Source organism: Hirundo rustica, chromosome 18, assembly GCF_015227805.2.
Source record: "Hirundo rustica isolate bHirRus1 chromosome 18, bHirRus1.pri.v3, whole genome shotgun sequence".
Classification (NCBI taxonomy): Eukaryota; Metazoa; Chordata; class Aves; order Passeriformes; family Hirundinidae; genus Hirundo; species Hirundo rustica.
The window spans coordinates 11,622,544-11,642,095 of NC_053467.1; the positions used below are offsets into that span (position 1 = coordinate 11,622,544).

The 19,552-nt window shown below is 64.9% G+C and overlaps 2 protein-coding genes across 2 annotated transcripts; both read left to right on the forward strand.

Moving 5' to 3' along the window:
* Positions 1-313: 313 nt before the first annotated feature.
* Positions 314-8,688, forward strand: TIMP2 (TIMP metallopeptidase inhibitor 2). The gene is made up of 5 exons (XM_040081906.1): positions 314-552; positions 6,029-6,129; positions 6,212-6,320; positions 6,661-6,785; positions 7,183-8,688. The coding sequence occupies exons 1-5, from the start codon at positions 426-428 to the stop codon at positions 7,381-7,383; spliced, it is 663 nt and encodes a 220-aa protein (XP_039937840.1). The 5' UTR covers positions 314-425; the 3' UTR covers positions 7,384-8,688.
* A 1,151-nt stretch (positions 8,689-9,839) lies between these two features.
* On the forward strand, positions 9,840-19,162 carry USP36 (ubiquitin specific peptidase 36). The gene is made up of 19 exons (XM_040081949.2): positions 9,840-9,983; positions 10,053-10,277; positions 10,986-11,096; positions 11,362-11,464; positions 12,077-12,144; positions 12,518-12,588; positions 12,920-13,002; positions 13,315-13,435; positions 13,679-13,819; positions 14,156-14,256; positions 14,470-14,608; positions 14,837-15,502; positions 16,077-16,180; positions 16,752-17,201; positions 17,447-17,580; positions 17,948-18,112; positions 18,318-18,433; positions 18,513-18,645; positions 18,729-19,162. Exons 2-19 carry the CDS (start codon positions 10,136-10,138, stop codon positions 18,731-18,733), a joined length of 2,853 nt encoding a protein of 950 aa, XP_039937883.1. The 5' UTR covers positions 9,840-9,983; positions 10,053-10,135; the 3' UTR covers positions 18,734-19,162.
* The last annotated feature ends 390 nt before the right edge of the window (positions 19,163-19,552 follow it).

The window sequence follows — 19,552 nt, forward strand, 5'->3', positions numbered from 1 at the left end:
AGGAGTTGTCGGGCACGGCCAGAACTGCTGCCTGTCCGCTGGCGTGGGCGGGGGCAGCTGCGGAGCGGGGGTTTGGGGTCCGGGGCGGCGGCTCCAGGAGCGATGGGGCCGGGGGGCGGCCGGTGCCCGCGGCGGGGGCCGCGCCGGGGCGGGGGCAGCGGTCGCGGCGGAGCCGCATCCCGCGGAGGGCGGGCGCAGCCGGGCTGGCCCCGCGCCACGCGGAGGAGGAGCAGCAGATCCCCGGAGCACGTTAAAGAGCGAGGCCGAGCGCGGCGGGGAGGAAGCGAACGGCTCCGCGAAGGCAGCGGAGCGGCGGCCGCAGAGCGCCCGCCCCGGCCGGACCCAAGTTCCCGGCGGCGGCTCGGCCGGGCCCGGCGGTGGGTGCGGGATCGGGGCCGGGTGGCCGCGCCCGCAGCCCCCGCACCATGCCCGCCGCGCTGCCCAGCCTGCTGGCCTGGCTGGCGGTGCTGCTGCTCGGCAGGGCCCGCCCGGCCGACGCCTGCAGCTGCTCGCCCATCCACCCGCAACAGGCCTTCTGCAACGCCGACGTAGGTGAGCGCCGCGGGGAACCCCGCCCCGAGCCCCCCGAGCCCCCGCCCGGCCCCGCCCGAGCCAACTTCCCGGCGGGGGAAGGAGCGGAAAGTTGGCGCGGGGCGGGCGGGGCGCGGGCAGAGCCCCCCGACCCCCGGCACCTGCCCGCGGCTCCGGCCCGGCCCGGGGGTGTGTCGGCGGGCGCGGATGCGCGGCCGGGCGCGGTCCCTCCGTCCGGGCCGTGCCCGTCCCGCCCCGCGCCTCCTCCCGCCGGCTCGGGGGGGCTCCCGCGCCCGGCCCCGCTCCCGGGGAGCGGCTTCGCCGCTGCGAGGGGCGACCGGAGCGCGGCTACGGCCGCCGCCCCCGGTGAATGACACGGGAGGTCCGGCCTCCCCCGACTCTGATGACACCGCGGAGGTACGTGGCAGCGCGGGGCCGGGGCCCGGGGGCGGCCGAGACCCTCCGAGCGCGGCCGCGGCACCGACCCGGAGCCCAGAGGAGCCCCCGTCCCCTGCAGCTGCCGCCACGGCTCGGTCGCCCCTGTCTGCGCCTTATTTCCAGGCATTTCCTTTCCCCCGTCCCACTTTGTTCGGCTTGGATGCTGCTGAAAGGGAGGGCTTGGCAGCGCCGGGATCTGGATTCCTCTTTCTATGAATAATGCCCTTATTAAATTTTAACATATGAACCGAACAGGCCAGCCCCAGTTCCCGGCGCTTTCCTCCACGGGCCCGTTCCCAGGCTCAGCTGGAGAGGTAGCATTCCCAAACACTGAGGCAGCCCCAACCTCTGGATGGCCCTGCCCTGTCCCCTGCTCCAGATCCGGGATGTTCCTCACAGGCGTCCTTTCCAGACCCCACTCCCAGCATCTTTCCTCCCTGAGGGCAACTCCCCCAGCACTCGGCTGCCGCCTCGAGTGCCCGGCCTCACCGCGAGGCGCGCTGAGGACAGGGAGGTTTTGAGACAAAATGGAGCACTGGATTTTTGGAGCTGCTGCTGGAGCCGGTGCCCCTGGCCCACAGGATGCCCTGTGCCTGCTCGGGCAGCGCGGCTGTGGCTTCCCATCACGCTCCTGTCAGGATCAGCTTTCGGGGCACTCGTGACTCACTGCCCATCGTGGGGTGCCGGCTCAGCCCTGACTCAGCTGCTGAGTCACTGTCTGTCTTGGCGGCCCTGGCTGTCTGCACCGTCCCCTGGGAGGGCACTGCCTCGCTGAGCCTTGGTCTCCAGCTGCCCCGCTGCCCTCAGCAGGTGCCCGTCCTGCAGGCACCCGGAGCCTGTCCTGCCGAGGCAGCGTCCTCCCAGCCGCGCTGCCGGCAGCACTGGCACCTCCTGGCTGGCTGCCACCAGCCCAAGTCGCTTGTGCAGCTCGTCTGTATCAAATGTGCCTCGTGTGGGCCTACGTGAAAACGGTGCTGGGCTTGGGGACAGAGTGGGGCACAGCCTGGGATGATCCTGTGCTCACTGGCCTTTTGCTGCTTCTTATCTTCCCCCCGGATGCTCTCTGGAGCTGGGATGTTCCTCAGCCGGTTCCCTTCCAGCAGGTGTGTGGAGCCCAGGGAGATCCTGGGGTCCCCGGTGCTGCTGGGACCTTTCCCAGCTGCTGCGGCTGGAGGGAGCTGTGTCCAGGCTGAGCCCTTGACAGAAATGTGGTGGTGTGGGGATGGCTGATGTCCTGCAGTGCTGGGTGGGTGCACCCAAGCTGAACGGGCCTCAAGACTCATGCTCAACCCTCAGTATGGGGTATCAGGGTGAGCACAGTGTGGGGTCCTGGCTCTGGGCTCTCCTCTCCATAGCGTGGCCAGTGCCTGGCATATCCCCATGGCCCCTCTGGCCTTGCACCTGCCCCTGCACTTCCTCTGCCGTGCAGGGACTGGAGAGCCGCAGGCCAGGGCTGCACTTCCATGAGGTGCACTGGGAGGCAGATGCAACTCTGCATTATGTGGGGGGTGCCTGAGGGGCTGGGGGTCATAGAGGGGCTGGGGTTGTGTCACTGGGGCTGGTGACTTAGAACCTGCCAGCCTGCGCTTGCATGTCCTGGCTCCTGAGATGAGCAGGGGTTTTCTGTAGGGCCCCAAGGCTTGGGGCTGCCCCATCCGCCATCCCTCACTGGGGCTGTGCCCAGGCAGTGGGGCCTGGTGGCTGCTCTGCTGCAGGAGATGCTTGACTGCTCAGTGGTGCCACAGCCAGACCAGGGGCCACAGCAGGAAACCCGGCTTCTGCTCCATCTCCTCCGGAGCAGTGCGGGGATGTGGGGTGTGAGGGGGTGATGCTGACCCCTCCTAGGCCAAGCCATGGCCTTGTCCCTGCGAGGGGGAGGCAGTGGATGGGACGGGCGAGGGCAGGGGATCGAGGACAGGGCTGCGGCCCCTGACAGCATTGCCCTGATCCCGGTGGTTCCAGTGCCCGGTTCCTCGGGACAGGCACGGTGAGCGTGGGGGCTGCCAGCAGCCAGCAGGGCCCGGGCAGAGGAGGAGATTTGCGGGGCAGTGGTGGGGCTGTCCCTGCGGGGTGCAGCTGCCTGCAGACCTCGCCGAGCCTGGCGGGGCCGGGGCGCTCCCGGGGCGCTCCCCGTGCCCGGTGCCGCCCTGCCGAGCGCGGCAGCCGAGCCCTCCCGTGCGGCTGGCGCAGAGGGGCCGCGGGCTGAGGCGGGGGCTGCCGCTGATTGGGCTCCATCCCGCTCCCGTCAGCGGCCGGAATGACGCACGCGGCCACGGCAGCGCCCAGCCCGTGGCCCCCGCGCAGGGCGGCGGGCGAGTGGGACCCGCTGCCCCACGGGCACCGCTGGGAGTCTCCGTGGCCGCCGCTCCCTCCCCTGCTCCGCCCTGCTCGGCCCTGCACGCCTCCGGCCGCAGCATCCTCAAACCACTGTGCCAGGGCGGGCGCCGGGATGCCGGCAAGCACCTGGCATGCGGTTGTTGCCCTTGCGCCGGGCAGGGCCGGGGTGCGGGGATCCCTCCCGGGGTCGATAGCTATCTCCCCAGCCCTGCCGGCCTCAAGCAGGGCCGGAGTGACCGCGGGGCTGCCCTCACCCAGGGGTCAGGTGCCCGGGTTGGCGGTGCCAGGCAGGCAGCGGCCAGCGCTGGCACTGGTGGCCAGCCCCTCCACTGCCAGCCGCCCTGGAGAAGGGAGCTTTGTTCCCTGGGCACTCAGCCCACGGTGGCCCCTGCTGTCCGTGGGCACTGGCGCTTCCCGGGCAGCTGCCCGGTGGGTGGGTGGGGTTTGGTGGGGTTTGGGGTGGGCTGGCAGCAGAAGGGGCAGCCATTCTGCAAGTCTTGGGCCAGAAGGGAGGCTCCCATGGCCAAGGATCCTTGTGCTGCCCTTCTTCCCATGGGGCACAGGCGAGCAGAGTGGTGCCCTGAGGTGGGTAGCCCCACATGGGGCCAGGGAGGACAAACCCCAACACTGGCAAGCCCAGAGAGACAACCTGGTGTTTTTGTGGTGCTGGGTGACTCTGTGTGTCCCTGGCTTTGCTCCTGGAGCTGCACTGTGGCCCTGGTCCCTCCTGGCTGATCTGTGCCATCACCCAGCCAGGGGGAGTGGTACAAGGTCCTGGGTCCTGGTGTGGGACCCTTCCTCATGGCACTGTGGCACCTGCCGGTGCAGTGGGACTGATGCTGGTGGCAGAGGGCAGCAAGGAGACCTGCTGACCTTGCAGGGTCTCTCTGCCCTGGAGGGGAGGCCACAGCGGCAGCCCTGGGGAGCTGCACAGGAGATGTCACCAGTGGGGGTCCCACTCTGCCAGGGGACCCTCTGCTCCCACCAAGAGCCTTCTTGCTTGGCCTGCCTGGGGAAGAAGCGTTTCCAGCATTTCCCTGGTCTGACTTGGTAAGCCAGTGCCAGCAGTGCTGTGCCTGCCGTGTGCCCCAGGAGCCAGAGAGCCTTGGCTCATCTTCACAGAGGGTCTGGGCTCCCTGGATGGTGGTCGCCCAGGTTGGCAGCAGGAGTGATGGGTGACAAGGCCAATGGGGGCATTTGGGGAGGTCTGACTACTGGTTCTTGGGCACACGGGCGTTTCCTCCATCCCTTGCCCAGCCTCCTCATCCCAGGCTCTCCTCAGGGCTCCCTCCGCTGCCCTGGTTCCTGGCGGGCGTGGAGCAGCTTGGCTGCGCTGCGGGGTCTTGGCGGGGAAAGCACAGCGCAGTCGTCCCCTCCACAAAGCCGCACTGTTCAGAACAAATCCACCCAGAATCGGGCTGCATTTTTGTCAAGTGATTCATCAGCACGTGAATGGAAAACGCTGGAGCCCACTGAACCAGTAACCATTCCCCGCACAGGAGCCACAGGGCCGGCACTGGTTGCACCCGAGTTACGCCGGTGGCGAGCAGGGCTTGGCACACGGCAGACGTGGTGGCCGCAGGGGTGAGGGGTGGCCTGTGTCCACGGTGATCCCAGCACACTGCTGACAGAGGAGTGGGCACTGTCCCCAGGCGTGGCTGAGGCGCTGCCACTGTGTCTGGACAGCCCAGCCCTTCCCAAGGGATGGAAGCAGTTGGGAAAGCCTCCAGTGCAGCCATTGCTTCCCCCAGCTCTGCACTGAACGAGTGCTGCTGGTGACTGGGGATTTTGGGAATCCTCTTCCCTGGTCCCTGCTTATGTTGGTGCTGCTCTCACCTTTCCAGTGTAAACTGCTGGCACTTGCTGGTGCCCACGTGGGGCCATGCCCCCCTGACCTTCAGCTCAAATAGCCTGTCTGCATGCCCCCACACCCCGCAGTATTTATAGAGTGCGGTCAGATTCCCTCTCCTGGCCATGCCAGGTGGGAGAAGCTTCTCTGTGCCAGGCAGTGGGTGACCTCTGCATGTCCCTGGCTGCTCCCAGCCCAGCACCCTTCAGCGGGGACATGAGCCAGGATGAACTCCGTGGGAGTGCCCAGCTCCCTGTTCCCTGCTCCACAGTGCTCGGGGGGCTGGCAGGGCTTTGGGACTGCCACTGTCCCCTTCCCCATCAGCATCCCTGGGGCTCCCTGGGAGCTTCAGTCCCCGCACTGGTGGAGGGAGCCGGGCACAACCAGGGGGCTGCGGGTCGCAGTGCAGGGACCCAGGCAACCTGCCCAGCATGAGCCAGCCCCATGTCCCAGCCCGTAAGGTTGAGCTGGCTGCCTGCCCTGCCCGCCTGTCCCCCTGCAGGTCACTGCCACGTGCCGAGCGCTCACGTGCCGGACCGGACCGCACATCCCGGGATGTGGCAGCAGCATGACCTCAGGGACCCTGCCACGGCAGAGCTGGCCCCTGTCACAGTGCTACACCAGCCCCGGGGCCAGGCGAGCCTCTTGTGAACTTTCCTTATCACCCGCCTTGAGGGTGCTGCTGGTCACTGTCCTGCACGTGCCAGAGCCCCGTCCCTTCGGGATCAGCGGGTGGCAGCCGGCTCTGTGGGCAGCCGGGCAGGCGGTGGGGTCAGCTGCGGGCAGCAGTCCCCGGTGAAGGTGGGAGACCCTGTGAGATGCAGGGGCTGAGTGGGACTGGTCAGCCCCACTTACCTCACCTCTCCCTTCCAGTGATCCGAGCCAAGGCCGTCTCTGCAAAAGAGGTGGATTCGGGGAACGATATATACGGGAACCCAATCAAACGCATCCAGTATGAAATCAAGCAGATCAAGGTAACGGGGCACATCGGGTCAGGAGGACGGGGGCATGGGCCAGCCCCCTCACCAGCCACTCACTCCTGCCTCTGCTCCCCAGATGTTCAAGGGCCCTGACCAGGACATAGAGTTCATCTACACGGCTCCATCCACTGCCGTGTGCGGCCGGCTGCTGGACACCGGCGGGAAGAAGGAGTATCTCATTGCAGGTGAGCGCTGCGGGCAGGGCTCTTGGGGGATGTCGGCACAGCGCTGGCCCGGATGCCTCGTGCCCGACAAGACGCCTGATGTGTGCCTGCTCACTGGGCACGTTCCCCCCTTGCCTCCCCTGCTCCTGCCACCAGCCCTCGGGAACCCCCTGGCTGTGTTCGGCAGGAGGGGGACAGGCCACCCACCTGAGCTGTGGTGGGGACAGCTGGGGAACAGGCCTCTGCTCCGCAGAGGTCACCAGGGACAGTGCACGGGGAGGGGCCCCAGGCAGCACGAGTCAACGCGGGGTCTCAAGGCCCTGGTGGACCCTCTTGAGTGGTCTGTGTGGCCTCTCCGCAGGAAAGTCAGAGGGCAATGGCAAGATGCACATCACACTCTGTGACTTGGTGTCCACCTGGGACTCGCTGACCCCAACCCAGAAGAAGAGCCTAAACCAGCGGTACCAGATGGGCTGCGAGTGCAAGGTGAGCAACCAGGCTGCCTCCCACATGCCCCACGCCCCACGCCAGGGAGGGTCCGCAGCCCCCAGGCAGGGGTGGTCTCCACAGTGAGATGCTCTTCCCTGTCCTTCAAGGGTGACATTGTGCAGGGACACAGGAAGGGCAGCCCTGGCTGTGCCAGACAGGAAGAGCAGTCCTACCTCCGTCTTCCTCTGGCTGGGAACCAAAGCCAGCCCTGGGACTGGCAGCCAGGGGTTCCCCAGTTCCGTGCACTGGGGTTGCATCCCCACCGTGCCCCACAGGGCAGGGTCAGCCTGGCATCCCTGTCCAGAGTTGGGGGGGTGGACGAAGCAGAGCGTGCTGCTTCCCCCCAGCCCAGTGCCCCCTTGGGCTGGTGGGTGACAGTCTCTGTTATGCACAGATCTCGCGCTGCCTCTCCATCCCCTGCTTCGTCTCCTCCTCGGATGAGTGTCTCTGGACAGACTGGGCGATGGAGAAGAACAACGTGGATGGGCGGCAGGCGAAGCACTACGCCTGCATCAAGAGGAGCGACGGCTCGTGCGCCTGGTACCGCGGCATGGCCCCCCCCAAGCAAGAGTTTCTCGACATTGAGGACCCCTAAGCCAAACGAGCGCATTCCAGTAGCCAGTAGAAAAAACCTGCGAGATGTTAGACTGGTCCACGCTGATATCAAATCCTGGAGACAGCATGAAAATCCACTCGGCCGCAGGGGGCCCTGGCGGCTGCCACACGTGTGTGGGGGACAGGGACAGGGACCCGCTCTGTTGCAGGCTCCTGGCAGCCCACAGCCGCGCTGGGCATCCTTCGCTCGTGGCAGGGCTGAGCAGGGCGTGGGGACCTCCTCGCCAGGGTCACGATCCCCCAGCCATGCTTGGCTCTGGCAGCTCTGGCAGCTGTGAAGGAATCAAGCCCTTGTGGGCGGTGGGAGCTGCCCTGGCTGCGTAGCAGGTCTACCAGAGCCCCGCTGCGGGAGCCTGCTCCACAGCTCCAGATACACAGCCCTCCCCACCGCAGCACCTGGCCACCCTGCTGTACACCTCCCCCACCACCTACCTCTCCCTTTGGGGTGCCCAAAGTGTACCCCTCTGGGCAGGGGCTCTGGGAGGCTTTATTTACCATGTGGCAGAACCCAAGCAAGGGCTCCAGGCCTTTCACAGGGCCAGATGACTCCTGCTCAGGTGCCTTGTCCCAAAATGCTGGAGGGGCATGTTAGCATATCTGGGGTGACCCCTGACATGTACCTGTGTACTGTTGCCCCTCTCTCCACATGGTCCTCTCTCCAGGGGTCTCCGTTCCCCTGCAGCCTCCTACAGACCCTTCTGCAGATGCCACCTGGAACCCTTGGCAGGGCACCAGGGGCCGGAGCTCTGGGTGCACGGGCGCAGGGTGTCCATCATCACCTCGTGCAGATCCGGGCCATGCCACGGCCCTCGGCACCACTGCAGCCAGGCAAGCTCCCTTCTCTGCAGTGTCGGGAGTGGAGCCTGGAACTGGCAGCAGGGGAGCTGCAGGAAAACCCGTCCCCTCCGGTGAGCCCCTGACACGCCTCGGCCCCAAGTTCTCTGAGCCATCCCCACGCCACAGCGATGCTGGCGTGTGCCGCGGAGCCGTCGCGGCACTGGCACGCGCGCCCATGGCTTTGGGAGCGTGCCGGGAATGCTCCCTGCAGCCCTGTGCCAGGGGGGGTTTTCATGCTGTAAGGTTTGAGATGTCGTACTGGACCAGTCTGGGCAATTTCAACATATTAAAGAGAAAAATTAAAAAGAAAGAAAAAGAAAAAAAAAACCCAACCTTTACTCAGTCCCGACCGCGCATCCCGCGCGCTCTGTATGGCTGTACCCGTTGTGCTCCTGTCGCTGCTGCTCCTCTGTCTTTGACTTCAATATCGCCACTTGTTTTGCCGCCGGCTCTGTCGTCCCTGTGCCGTGATTTCCGTCTCCTCGTCCGGCGCTGGAGCCGCCCCGGTACCCGCCGAGGGTCCGAGCCGGGAGCTCCAGGGCAAGGGGGGAGAGGGGCGAGGACCGCTGCTCCGGTTCGGGCCTGCGGCGGCTCGGCTGGAACCCTGCCCGGGCCCCTACGGACCCAACCGGAGCTCCCCGGCCCCTCCTCGGCTGCGGAGAGGAGCGATCCCCGCGGAGGGAGAGGGACGAGACAGGGAGGGGAAGAGCTGCTGCGGGCCCACCTTCGGATGCCGGCGGCAGCTCCGAGGGCGGGATCCGACGGCACCGGCAGCAGACCGGGAGCGGGGCCACGTCTCAAGGGGCGAGGCTGGGGCCGGGACCCCGCATGGTGGCCTGTCCCTCGTGGAAATGTCCCCTCGTGAGAGCGGCGCTACCTTCGCCGGGGCAGCCGCCCCCGCCCGCGCCGGGGCTCGCAGCGGGCGGGCGGAGCTCGTCCCCCCCGTTGGCTCTTCCGAAGGAGGAGGCGGAGCGGCCGCGGCTCCGGGCTGCGCCGGGCGGGGCGCCGGGGCCGCTCGGAGGCGGGGCGCAGCGCCGGGAGGAGCCGCCCCGCGGGGCCGGCGCGGAAGGAGTTTGTGCCGGCGGCGGGCGAGCGGCCGTGCGGCGACACGTGCGTGCGGCGGGACCCGGATGGTGAGCGCTGCCGGGACCGGGCGGGACGGGCCCGGGGACGCCGGGACTCGCGGCCCCGTTCCGCCGCGCTTCTCTGCCCTGCCGGCGGGGCCGCCCCTGGGGAGCGGAGCGCCGGGGCCGGCCGGGCCGCATATGGCGGCGGCAGGGCCGGGGCCGCGCGGCGGCGGCTGCTGCTGCCGGGACGGCGGGCCGGCGGCGGGGGGAACGCGGTGCCCGCGGCGGCCGAGGGACCCGGGGCGGCGGGCGCTTGCTCTGAGAGCCGCGGCGCAGCGGGGCCGCCGCCCCCCGCTCAGCCGCCGCGTTCCTCCGTGTCCGCAGGCGCGGCCGCCGGGCCCGCCGAGCCGGCCGCCCTCGGCGATGATCGCGGAGAAGCTGCGGGAGGCGCTGGAGCCGGGGCGGCGGGAGGCGGCGGCGGAGCAGCTGGGCCGGCCGCTGGCCGCCGCCGCCCGCTCCGTGCTGCAGCAGCGCATCGAGTTCGTGCCCGCCCGCCGCGGCCTGGCCGGGCAGCTGGAGCAGCTGCGGGACAAGTACCAGCGCATCGGGGCCGAGGCCCTCGGCCGCCCTCTCGGCAGCAGCGGCGGCCTTCAGGAGCGGCCGCAGAACCCCCGGGGTAAGTGGAGAGGGTGAAGGGACCCCTCTCTCGTGCTCCTGCCGCCGGCTGACTCTCCGCTCCACGCAGGACACGGCCCTGCCCTGCCGGGGGCCGCGGGTGACGGGATCCCCGCGCCGCAGAAGGTGCTCTTCCCAGCCCAGAAGCTCTCCATGAAGTGGGAGCGGGTTCACCGTGTGGGCGCCGGGCTGAGTAACCTGGGGAACACCTGCTTCCTGAACTCGGCGCTGCAGTGCCTGACCTACACTCCGCCACTCAGCAACTACCTGCTCTCCCGGGAGCATGGACGCACCTGTGAGTGGGGACACCGGTTCAGGGGGCCGGGAGGGAGGAGCAGCGTCTGCCTGTCCTGCTCACAGTGCTGCGCTCAGCACCTCTGTGCCTGGCTCTGGTGAGGGAGTACAGGTATCAGGATGCGCCTTCCCCGCTCCTTTCTGCCTGTTTCTCTGTCGAGAGGCTGTTCGCGCTTCCCGCTCACTTTTCCTGACCCTAGCGATGTTCCCAAGCTCGTCATCTTTGTCTCTGGGGACAGGTTGTTTCTGCTGGGTGTAGCCAGGACTAAGATGGGTCCAGTGGGGCCTGCTGCTTCTTGGGGTCTCAGCTGGGGGGTCCTGAATAGTCTGGGACTGTGGGGCCTGCAGAAGAGCAGTGTGGCGGGCGCTGCTCTGAGCTGTCACCACAGGGAACGCACAGGCCTTGCAGCCCCATCCCTAGGACTGCCAGTGGCATCTGCCCCTCGGGGCCCACCTTTGGGCTTGGCCGGTGCATACCTGGGACCTGTTTTCTGTCAGTGTGAATGCTGTCTCACCTGGGGAGCTGTCGTGGCTGTTCCTGCAATGGGCTGTGTCAGTTGGGGTGGCATGAGCTGGTCTCCATGTCCTGGAGCATCGAGCTCATGGGGAAAGCTGAGCGTGGCTGAGCTGTATTGGACCAGAGATCCCCTGTCCTGCCTCCGTCTCTCCTGGGTTTGTCCCCAACTTCGCGTCATCTCTCCTGCTCCAGGTGCCCACGGAAGCTTCTGCATGATGTGCACTATGCAGAACCACACCATACAGGCTTTTGCCAACAGCGGCAATGCAATAAAGCCACTCTCCATCATCCGAGACCTCAAGAGTAAGGAGGGCTGCCCCCCCCCATTACTAATGTGGGAGCAGAACTGTTGGGATTGGGACATGCTTTGGCAAACAGCTCCACTGAGGTGACTCATGGAGCCTCGGAGTGCCTGGAGACTTCTTGGGCCGCCAGGGGCTTCCTCTGTGACATGAGTCTGATGTGTGGTTTGGGTTGAGGGGACTCGAACCCCAGAGTCCTTTCCCCAGGGAAGGCAGGGAGGGATGGCATCTCTTGCAGCACGTGCTAAGTCCTCCCTCTCTTGCAGAGATTTCCCATAACTTGCGCTTCGGCAGGCAGGAGGATGCGCACGAGTTCCTGCGTTACACCATCGATGCCATGCAGAAGGCCTGCCTGAATGGCTACACCAAGTATGTGGGGCCTGATGGCCCATCACTGCTCTTTGCTGTTCCCTTGCTGGTCCCCTGCACTCACGGGAGTGGACTGTGGAGTGAACATGTGCCCCAGGTCAGCCTTATTGTGGGGAGGTTCTGGCTCCAGGGGCCTCGGGTGTGGGGTCCAGCTCTCTGCCCCTCAGGGACAGGGCTCTGGGCTGTCGTTCACCTTCTGCTGACTCCTCCACCTCAGCGTAGCTGCAGTCTTGCCCCCAAATCCTGAGGCGGCTACAGGTTGGGATCGCATCCCGATTGCTGAGGGGTACAGGCCTACTTGCTAGCACAGCCCCTGTGGCTGTGGAAGGGCAGCTTCCCCCAGGCCCTTTGTCCTGGGAGGTGCTGCCTCTGCTCTCAGCACCCAGCTCCAACCAGGAGCTTCTGCTTCTTCAGGAGGAGGGTGTGTGTTGGAGCCTGGTGTCATCCCTCAGCTGAGACACAGGGAGAGCAGTCTGGCAGGGGCTGCGACTTCCCGCTGCCACTGGGGCTCCACGGCCCGGCCAGTGGCCAGAAGGTGGAGGGGGGTGTCCTGAGGGGTCCGACGGGGTCGGCTGTTGCAGTGTGAGATCTGGTGCTGCTGTCTCTGTGTAGGTTGGATCGCCAGACCCAGGCCACAACTCTGGTTCACCAGATCTTTGGTGGTTACCTGCGGTCCCGTGGTGAGTAGCAGCAGTCTGGGCCTGAATGGTAAAACCTTTTGGGAAAATGGCTTAGCATGTTTAACTTACCCAGAGCTGCAGTCAGTCAGTCCTGCGGTACCTGTGGGTCATGACCCCTGATGTGGCAATGGGAAAAGCCACTGACGGTGGGACCCGAGCTGTGGGTCCCCAGCTCACTGCTGTGAGCAAAAGGACCCATGTTCCCGTCTAACTGGCAACACCTGCCTCCCCAGCACATGGTGGATGTGCCAGCCCTCCTCCCTGCAAAGCTGTCAGTCCTGGTGCTGGCATCCCAGAGCCCAGGCCTGGACTGGGGAGACAGCTGTAGCTGTCTGTGCCGTGCCAGGGCGTGCTCACGGCTCTTCCTTTGCAGTGAAATGTTTGGAGTGCAAGACTGTCTCGGACACCTACGACCCTTACTTGGATGTGACGCTGGAGGTCGAGGTACTGCTGCAGGGTTGGGGATGTGGATCTCTGCTCGTGAGGGGGAATGTTCCTGCTCTGAGGCTCCTTTCCCTGCTGCTGGCAGGAGGGAAGCAGCTCCTGCTGTTGGGCCTCTTCCCTGTCCCACAACCCTGTTACCTGAACGTGAGCCAGGCTGGGCAGTGTTGTGGGGCAGAGCAGCCACCACGCCGTGCCAGGGGCAGGCTCGGGACTTCGGGGCAGCCTGCAGCCCTGTGCTGCGCTCTCTCTCCTGGGGCCAGCGCCTCCGCAGGGAGTGGGGCTGTGCTGTGGGCAGGCCCCTCGTGCCCTGACCTCCACCCTGTCCTTGCAGCGAGCCGCAAACATCGTGCGGGCCTTGGAGCTGTTTGTGAAGCCAGAGCAGCTGGGTGGGGACAACGCTTACAGGTGTAGCATGTGAGTCTGGGGTGCTGGGGCCATGGTGGGGTCCACTGGGGTGCCAGTGGGAAGGCTGCCACGTTCTGTACCCGCTCTGTGGCTAAATCAAGAGGGCCATGGAAGCCCGTGATGAAGCCTGCTGCTCCTCGGCTCCCTTGTCTTCCCAAGGAGGACCTGGGCCAGTGGGCATGGCCATGGGGAGGTCTCTGGAGCAGTGCCTGGTGTCAGCAGCACCATTCCCATCGGGTTTGCCATTGCCGTGTGGCCAGGGCAGGCAACCATCTGGATGTTGGAACAGCTTGAATAGCTTGAGCTTTTTTCCCTGGGCAGGTGCAGGAAGAAAGTGTCGGCCAGCAAACGTTTCACCATCCACCGAGCCTCCAACGTTCTCACGATTTCATTGAAACGCTTTGGCAGCTGCAGCTCTTCAGGTGGAAGGAAAATCACCAAGGTGAGTACTCAGTGAAGGTCCTGCCCCCCAAGCAGGGCAGGAGGTGGTCCTGGCGCTGTCCTGTTGCCATTACCCACTGCTCTCAGTGGGGGAAGCTGGGCTCATCCTGGCATCGTCTCGCCACAATCTCTGCCTGAGGAGACCATGTCCCCTCCCTCCAGAGATGGGACTCGTAGCACACCAGAGCTGCTCTTGCTCTGGCAAGAAATCCATGCCAGCTCCTGAGACATCTCCTTTCCACAGGACGTGGGGTACCCTGAGTTCTTGGACATCCGCCCGTACATGTCTGAGCCCAAGGGTGACCCCATCACGTATGGACTCTATGCAGTGCTGGTGCACTCTGGGTACAGCTGCAATGCAGGGCACTACTTCTGCTATGTGAAGGTGAGCCCGGGGTGCTCCCTTGGGGCCCTGTCTGGGCTGGGGCCTGGTAGGTGCTTGTGGGTCCATTTAGGGTGCAGAAAGGAGGGTGCTTGGCAGGGTGGGTGATGTAGGGCGCTGGACATGGGGCACAGACTGTGCTCTGCTGCAGGAAACATGAAGGTCTGTCCTGACAGAGCTCCCTGGCCTGCTCCTGGGCCATCTGTGGGTTTTGGGGAGAGGAGTTCTGATGGTGGGTGCTGTTCCTGCTGTTCTGCAGGCCAGGAGGGTCCCTGGCCAGAGCCTGACCCTGTTCTCCTCGGACACAGCCCGACCACGTTCCATGTTCTCCTCCTACAGGCCAGCAATGGGCAGTGGTATCGAATGAACGACCATGAGGTCCACCCCAGCAACATCAAGGTGGTTCTCAACCAGCAGGCCTATGTGCTGTTCTACCTGAGGTGAGAGCGCCCTGTGCCTCCTGGCCCCCCTACCAAGCAGCCCCGCCGCCACTGTGTGTGCTGGCTCAGGGCAGGGGGCGGCAGGGAGGGGTCCAGCCCCTTGTTTGGTTTGCTGTTTCCTCACCTCCTCGGAGCCTCTGGCTCCCCTTTCTCGTGTGTGTCTGCTGCTCACCTGCATCCCCGCGGCTGACGCCTGCGCTTTGCCTTCCCCAGGCTGTGCAGCCCCAGGAAGAGCTCAGCAGGGCCCATGGCCACGGCTGCCTTCAGCCCGCCCAGCTGCACTGGCAGCAGCTCCAAGCAGGTGAAGAAAGCTGAGATTAACGGGGTCCTGTCTGTGCCACCCACGGGCACGGTGAGTCCTGAAGGTTGGTGCTCCCAGGAGCTGCTGCTCCACGGGCACTGGGGGCTGCAGCCGTGGCAGGAGGTGGATGAGTGGGAGGGTGTTGGGCAGGAGAGATCGTGATCCTGCTGAGCCTGGGGATCCTGGCTGGGCATGGGAAAGGCACTAGCACTGCCACAGTCAGTGGTAGTTCAGTTCAGTGACTCTCCTCACTGAACTTCTCTCTTTCTCCTTGTCTAGAAACAAGACAAGCTGCTGGGGAAGGGGCTGCCAGGCCCAGGTGATGTTGGAGTCCCTGTTGCCCGCAGCTCTCTTGGGATGGGGTCAAAGCTGACAAACGGAATTGCTCTGTCAAAGCTGCCCTCTCAGACCCCATCATCCACACTGCCCCACAAAGCCACCCACGAGGCCACAGCACTGGGCTGTGACACAGTCCAGAGGCCCAAGAAGCCACAGACACCTGGCATGCCCAGAGCAGGCTTCCATGTCACCAGCATCATGAGCGGGGCCAGAGCAGGGCTGCCCCCACAGCACTCAGACAGTGAGAAGCCACCTACCTCATCCAAGCTGCTGAAGCCCAGTCAGGAGCCCAGTGGCTGTGGGGTGATAGCCAGGACCCTGAAGAAGGATTCCCGGAGCAGCACAGCAGGGCAGCTGGCCAAGGAGACCCACAAGGCCAAGAGCAATTCCAGCAGCTTCTGCATCTCTCAGGGAAGGGACTGTGGCACCCACCTCCCCGCTGGCCCTGGCACAAAGCTGGCCGTCCCTAAAGACTCTGACCTGGCTGTCCCCAAAAGCTGCGGGACAGCCACTGTGGAACTCTCCCCGCCGGGCAGCGCCGCTCTGGAGGGGGGCAGCACCACAGCACCGCTGCTGGCTAAGAAACCAGTGCTCTCAGCCAGAAAGGTGAGCCTGAGCTTCTACCCAGAGACTGCAATCGGCATCTTGTGCCTTCATAAACGGGTTGTGTAGGGCTACTGGCAGGCTCCTGCTGACCGGGGCTGGGTGGGGAGAGCCCCCAGCTCCTAACCCAGGGCAGTGGTGGCTGCTCTCCCCTCTCTGGGTTGGGGTGTGGGACTGGGCCCTGCTGTTGTCCACATCCCTGAGTGATCCAGGCTCCTGTCCCGTTGCCTGGGACAGAGGGGTGACTGCGCCAGTCCCTGCCGTGATGGGGGCTTTGGCACCTTGGTCCCCTGGGGCTGGTGGCAGGGGGTGATGATGCCACAGCAGGAGGCTGTGGGGGTGCCTCCACCCCAGGCAGTGAGTGCACTCAGGAGGGTGCACTGGGGTTCCAGGTCTTTAAATTTCTTTCCTTTCTTTTTTCCTTTTTCTTCTAACTGAACACACTTCTGATTCCCCCACTTCCCCGCGCCTGTCTGTGTCTGTTCTCCTCCCCTTGCTCTGGGCTGCCCTTTTTCTCTTGGCTCATGGAAACCTCGGTGTTAGACCACCAAGTTTTTATTTATGTCAATAACTGCAGGGCAAACCCTCTCAAAAGGTGAGCGTGAGTGACCACCAAGCACAATCCCAGCCCTCAGCCACCACCCATCCTGACTCCACTCCTAGGCCTCTGGGCAAGTCCAGGTAAGCAGTGCCATTGCTCCAGGCTCCCACATGGCAGGAAGGCCGGTGACAACCTTGGGTGCTCCGTGGGGTATCTGTGTGGCCTTGCAGCCAGCTTTTCTGTTCACCAGGGCTACCAGGGCTTGCTTCAGGTCTGAGAAGAGCTGACTTCAGCACAGAGTGGGAGGGAGCTTTGCAGGCCCTGACCCTGGGTACTAATGTCCCATGGGACCAGGAGGCACCTGCCTGGTCTAGGTCTTGCTCTGGGTCTCGCTCGTAGCCTTCACCACCAGCATGTGCTGCAGCAGCACCCGCTCTTTCCTAGTCTCTGTGGGATCTGTGAGTGCTTGCAGAGCAGCATCTGATTTCAATTTTGTGGGCAAGATGGCAGCAGTTGGGTGTTGTGCTTCTGCACATCAGGGGAGGGAGGAAGAGAGGGGCTTTCGGAGGCCTCTTTTCCTGTCCTTCAGCCTGTTCTCATCTGCTCTTGAACTTCCTAATCCTGAAAAGTCTTCAGCCTCGTGCTCAGCTTGTCCGCTCAGCTCCCTGCTGACCCATGGTTCCACTGCCCACACTTCCTTCTTTCTGGCAGCAGGGAGACGGGATCTGGCCAGATGGAACCAGAGGGTTCCTTCAAAAAGAAGCGGCGGAAGAGGAAGCATCGTAGCACAGATAGGAGCCCTTATGCTGTGGCTGTGAAGGATGTGGATGAAGTCTCCAGTCCTCCCAAGAAGGAGAGAATTGTTTCTCCAGAGGGCTTCAAGGACAAAGACTCCAGGCCCCCCAAGAAGGAGAGCATTGGCTCTCAGGACTTCTTGCCTGTCATGGGGAAGGAGGTGGAAGACAAAGGTCTCAGCCATGGTCTGGTCTGTCAGGACATGAAGAGTGCGCCCAAGCAACTTGTGCCAGAGCCCAGTATTGACCTGGGCACGGAGCCAACTTTCCCCCTCAAGAGGAAAAAGAAGAAAAAGAAGAATAGGAGCAAAGACAGGCCTTTGAAGAAGACAGAAGAGTGCAGCTCTGGGATGCTGTCTTCAGACAGGTGAGGGACACGGGGCACGTGAGAGCCTGAGGTCAGGCTCTCTGGGCTGTGGTCGGGGGTTTCTCATCTTTCTGCAGGTGGGATGCCCCTGGGCATGCACCCAGCTGAAGCACCCGCTTGCTGTGGGTGGGCTCGCCTCTCACCGAGTGCGGTGCGGGTGTCTCTGTGCCCTGTTGCTCTGTGGGAGGCTCAGACTGTCCCACTCTGGTGTGGCTGGAGTGAGCTGACCCTGCTGCCTTCCCCAGCTCCAGGACAAGCGAGCCAGAGCCCTGTAAGACACATCAGAGCGCGGAGGCTGGAGAGCACAAGCAGCGCAAACGCAAGTGGATGGAAAGCCTCGGCAGCCTGGCCGCCAACACTGTCCCCACCAGCACCCCAGGTGTGACCCTGTGCCCTGTCTGGTGCTTGGCAGGGTCAAGCCAGCGGCTCGTCTGCCCAAGAACCCCCTTGGGGCACTGCTGTGCCGTCCCCAGTGCTTGCTGGCCCCACCGTGCCTGGCAGTGCCTCTTGTCCTGCCCTGTCCCGGGCCTGCCTGCTGCTCCTGGGAGCCCATGCCTGGGCCCCGGAGGAGGAAGTGGGGACAGGCCCCTTGACTGACCCCCAGAACAGGCACTTGTGTGCCCAAATGCTGTCAACCATCAGGACCTTGTCTGTCCAAATGGTGTTTCCTGGGATGAGATGTGCTTGGGAGAGGGAGGGACATGGTAGCTCCCCCTGGCTCATCCTCACCCTCCCTGTTTCTGCAGTGGCAGCAAGTCCCAGTGACAACCAGACTGGGGATGAGAGGCACTCCCTGGCTGCCCTGAGCCCTGTGGCCAGCAATTGGGCTGGTACAGGCTCTGAGGGCCAGGAGTCCAGTGTGGTGAGCAAGCTGCTCCAGAATTCCTTGGACAAGGCTTATGGCAAAGAAGGTAATCCTGGCTCACCTGGGTGGGCAAACAGCCGTGCTGACTCCCTGCACGGTGGGGCTAAGCCCTGCGTGGGGGCAGAGACCCCCCCCCAGCTCTGCCAGGGCCTGTCAGGGGTGGCATGGGGTGGGGAGCAAGGGACCCCCACCCTGGGCCTGGATGCAGTGGGGCCCAGCCTGGTCCTTCTGCTGATTCTGCTGCTCTGCAGTCTTGACCTGGCAGGGTGAGGTTTCGGCCGTGAGCCAGGATGCCATTCGGGACACAGCACTGGCCCAAAGCAGGACCGTCATTGATGAGTGGGACCAGGAGTTTGACAAAGGAAAGGTGGGTGCTGCACTGGGGCAGGTGGGAGGAGGCTGGGGCCTCTGCACTCTGACCTGAGCGCTCTCCTACCTCTGCACAGGTAAAGAAAATGAAGAAGATTAAGCAGGAGCGGAGGAGAGACTCAAATCCATTCCAGAAGCTGCAGAACAAGCGCAACTTCTGGTTGATGTCACATCCTGCCAAGATGGCCAGCCTGGGCCACCGGCTCTCAGGTCACTGAGCCAGGGGGGCACAGCGAGCCTGGGCGTGGGGGGTGGCAGCCTGGTGGGGGCTGACCCTGCTCTTTGCCTCACAGGTTGAGATCTGCATCCCCAACTGCTCAGAGAGCAGTCCCAGGTCAAGGACCGAGGGCAGCAGTGTCCTGCGAGCTGTTGGACCACGCTCAGAGGGGAGGGAATACAGCCACGGCCCAGGGGTTGTGCCTTTTCCTTCGGGGAGCTGCTTTTCCAGCTGCAGAGGAGCCTGCCCGCTCTGCCTTGCCTCCAACCTGCCTCGGCGAGGCTTCTCGTCAGCTTCTCCGTGCCTCTTACCCTCCTTCCCCTGCCCTCACCTGCGGGGGCTCCTGGCAAGTGCCTCAAGCCCGTCCCTGTTGCTCCACGCTGCTGTGCCTCCCTTTCCCAGCGATACTGACCCTCACCTTCCCCTGCTCCCCTCGCTCCATGACCCCCGTCCCCTGCAGGCGCTGCATTGGAAGCCCCCGCGGCGGCCCGGCCCCGCGCTGGCGCGGGGGGCACCGGGGGGATCCCTGCGGGGCCGGAGCGCTGCCGCCGGGGCTACGGGCGTGGAAGGACGGAATGGAATAAATCCCGGTCTTTGTCACTCGGTCACGATCGGCTGCGAGCGCCAGGGGCGAGCGGTGGGAGAAGGGGGCACCGGGACGGGGCCGGGGAATAACGGGGTGGATGGAGGGGGGGATACCAGGATGGATGGAGGGGGGATACCGGGACGGGGCCGGGGGATACCGGGATGGATGGAGCGGGGATACCGGGACGGGGCCGGGGAATACCGGGATGGATGGAGGGGGGCTACCGGGATGGATGGAGGGGGGCTACCGGGATGGATGGAGGGGGGATACCGGGATGGATGGAGGGGGGGCTACCGGAATGGATGGAGGGGGGC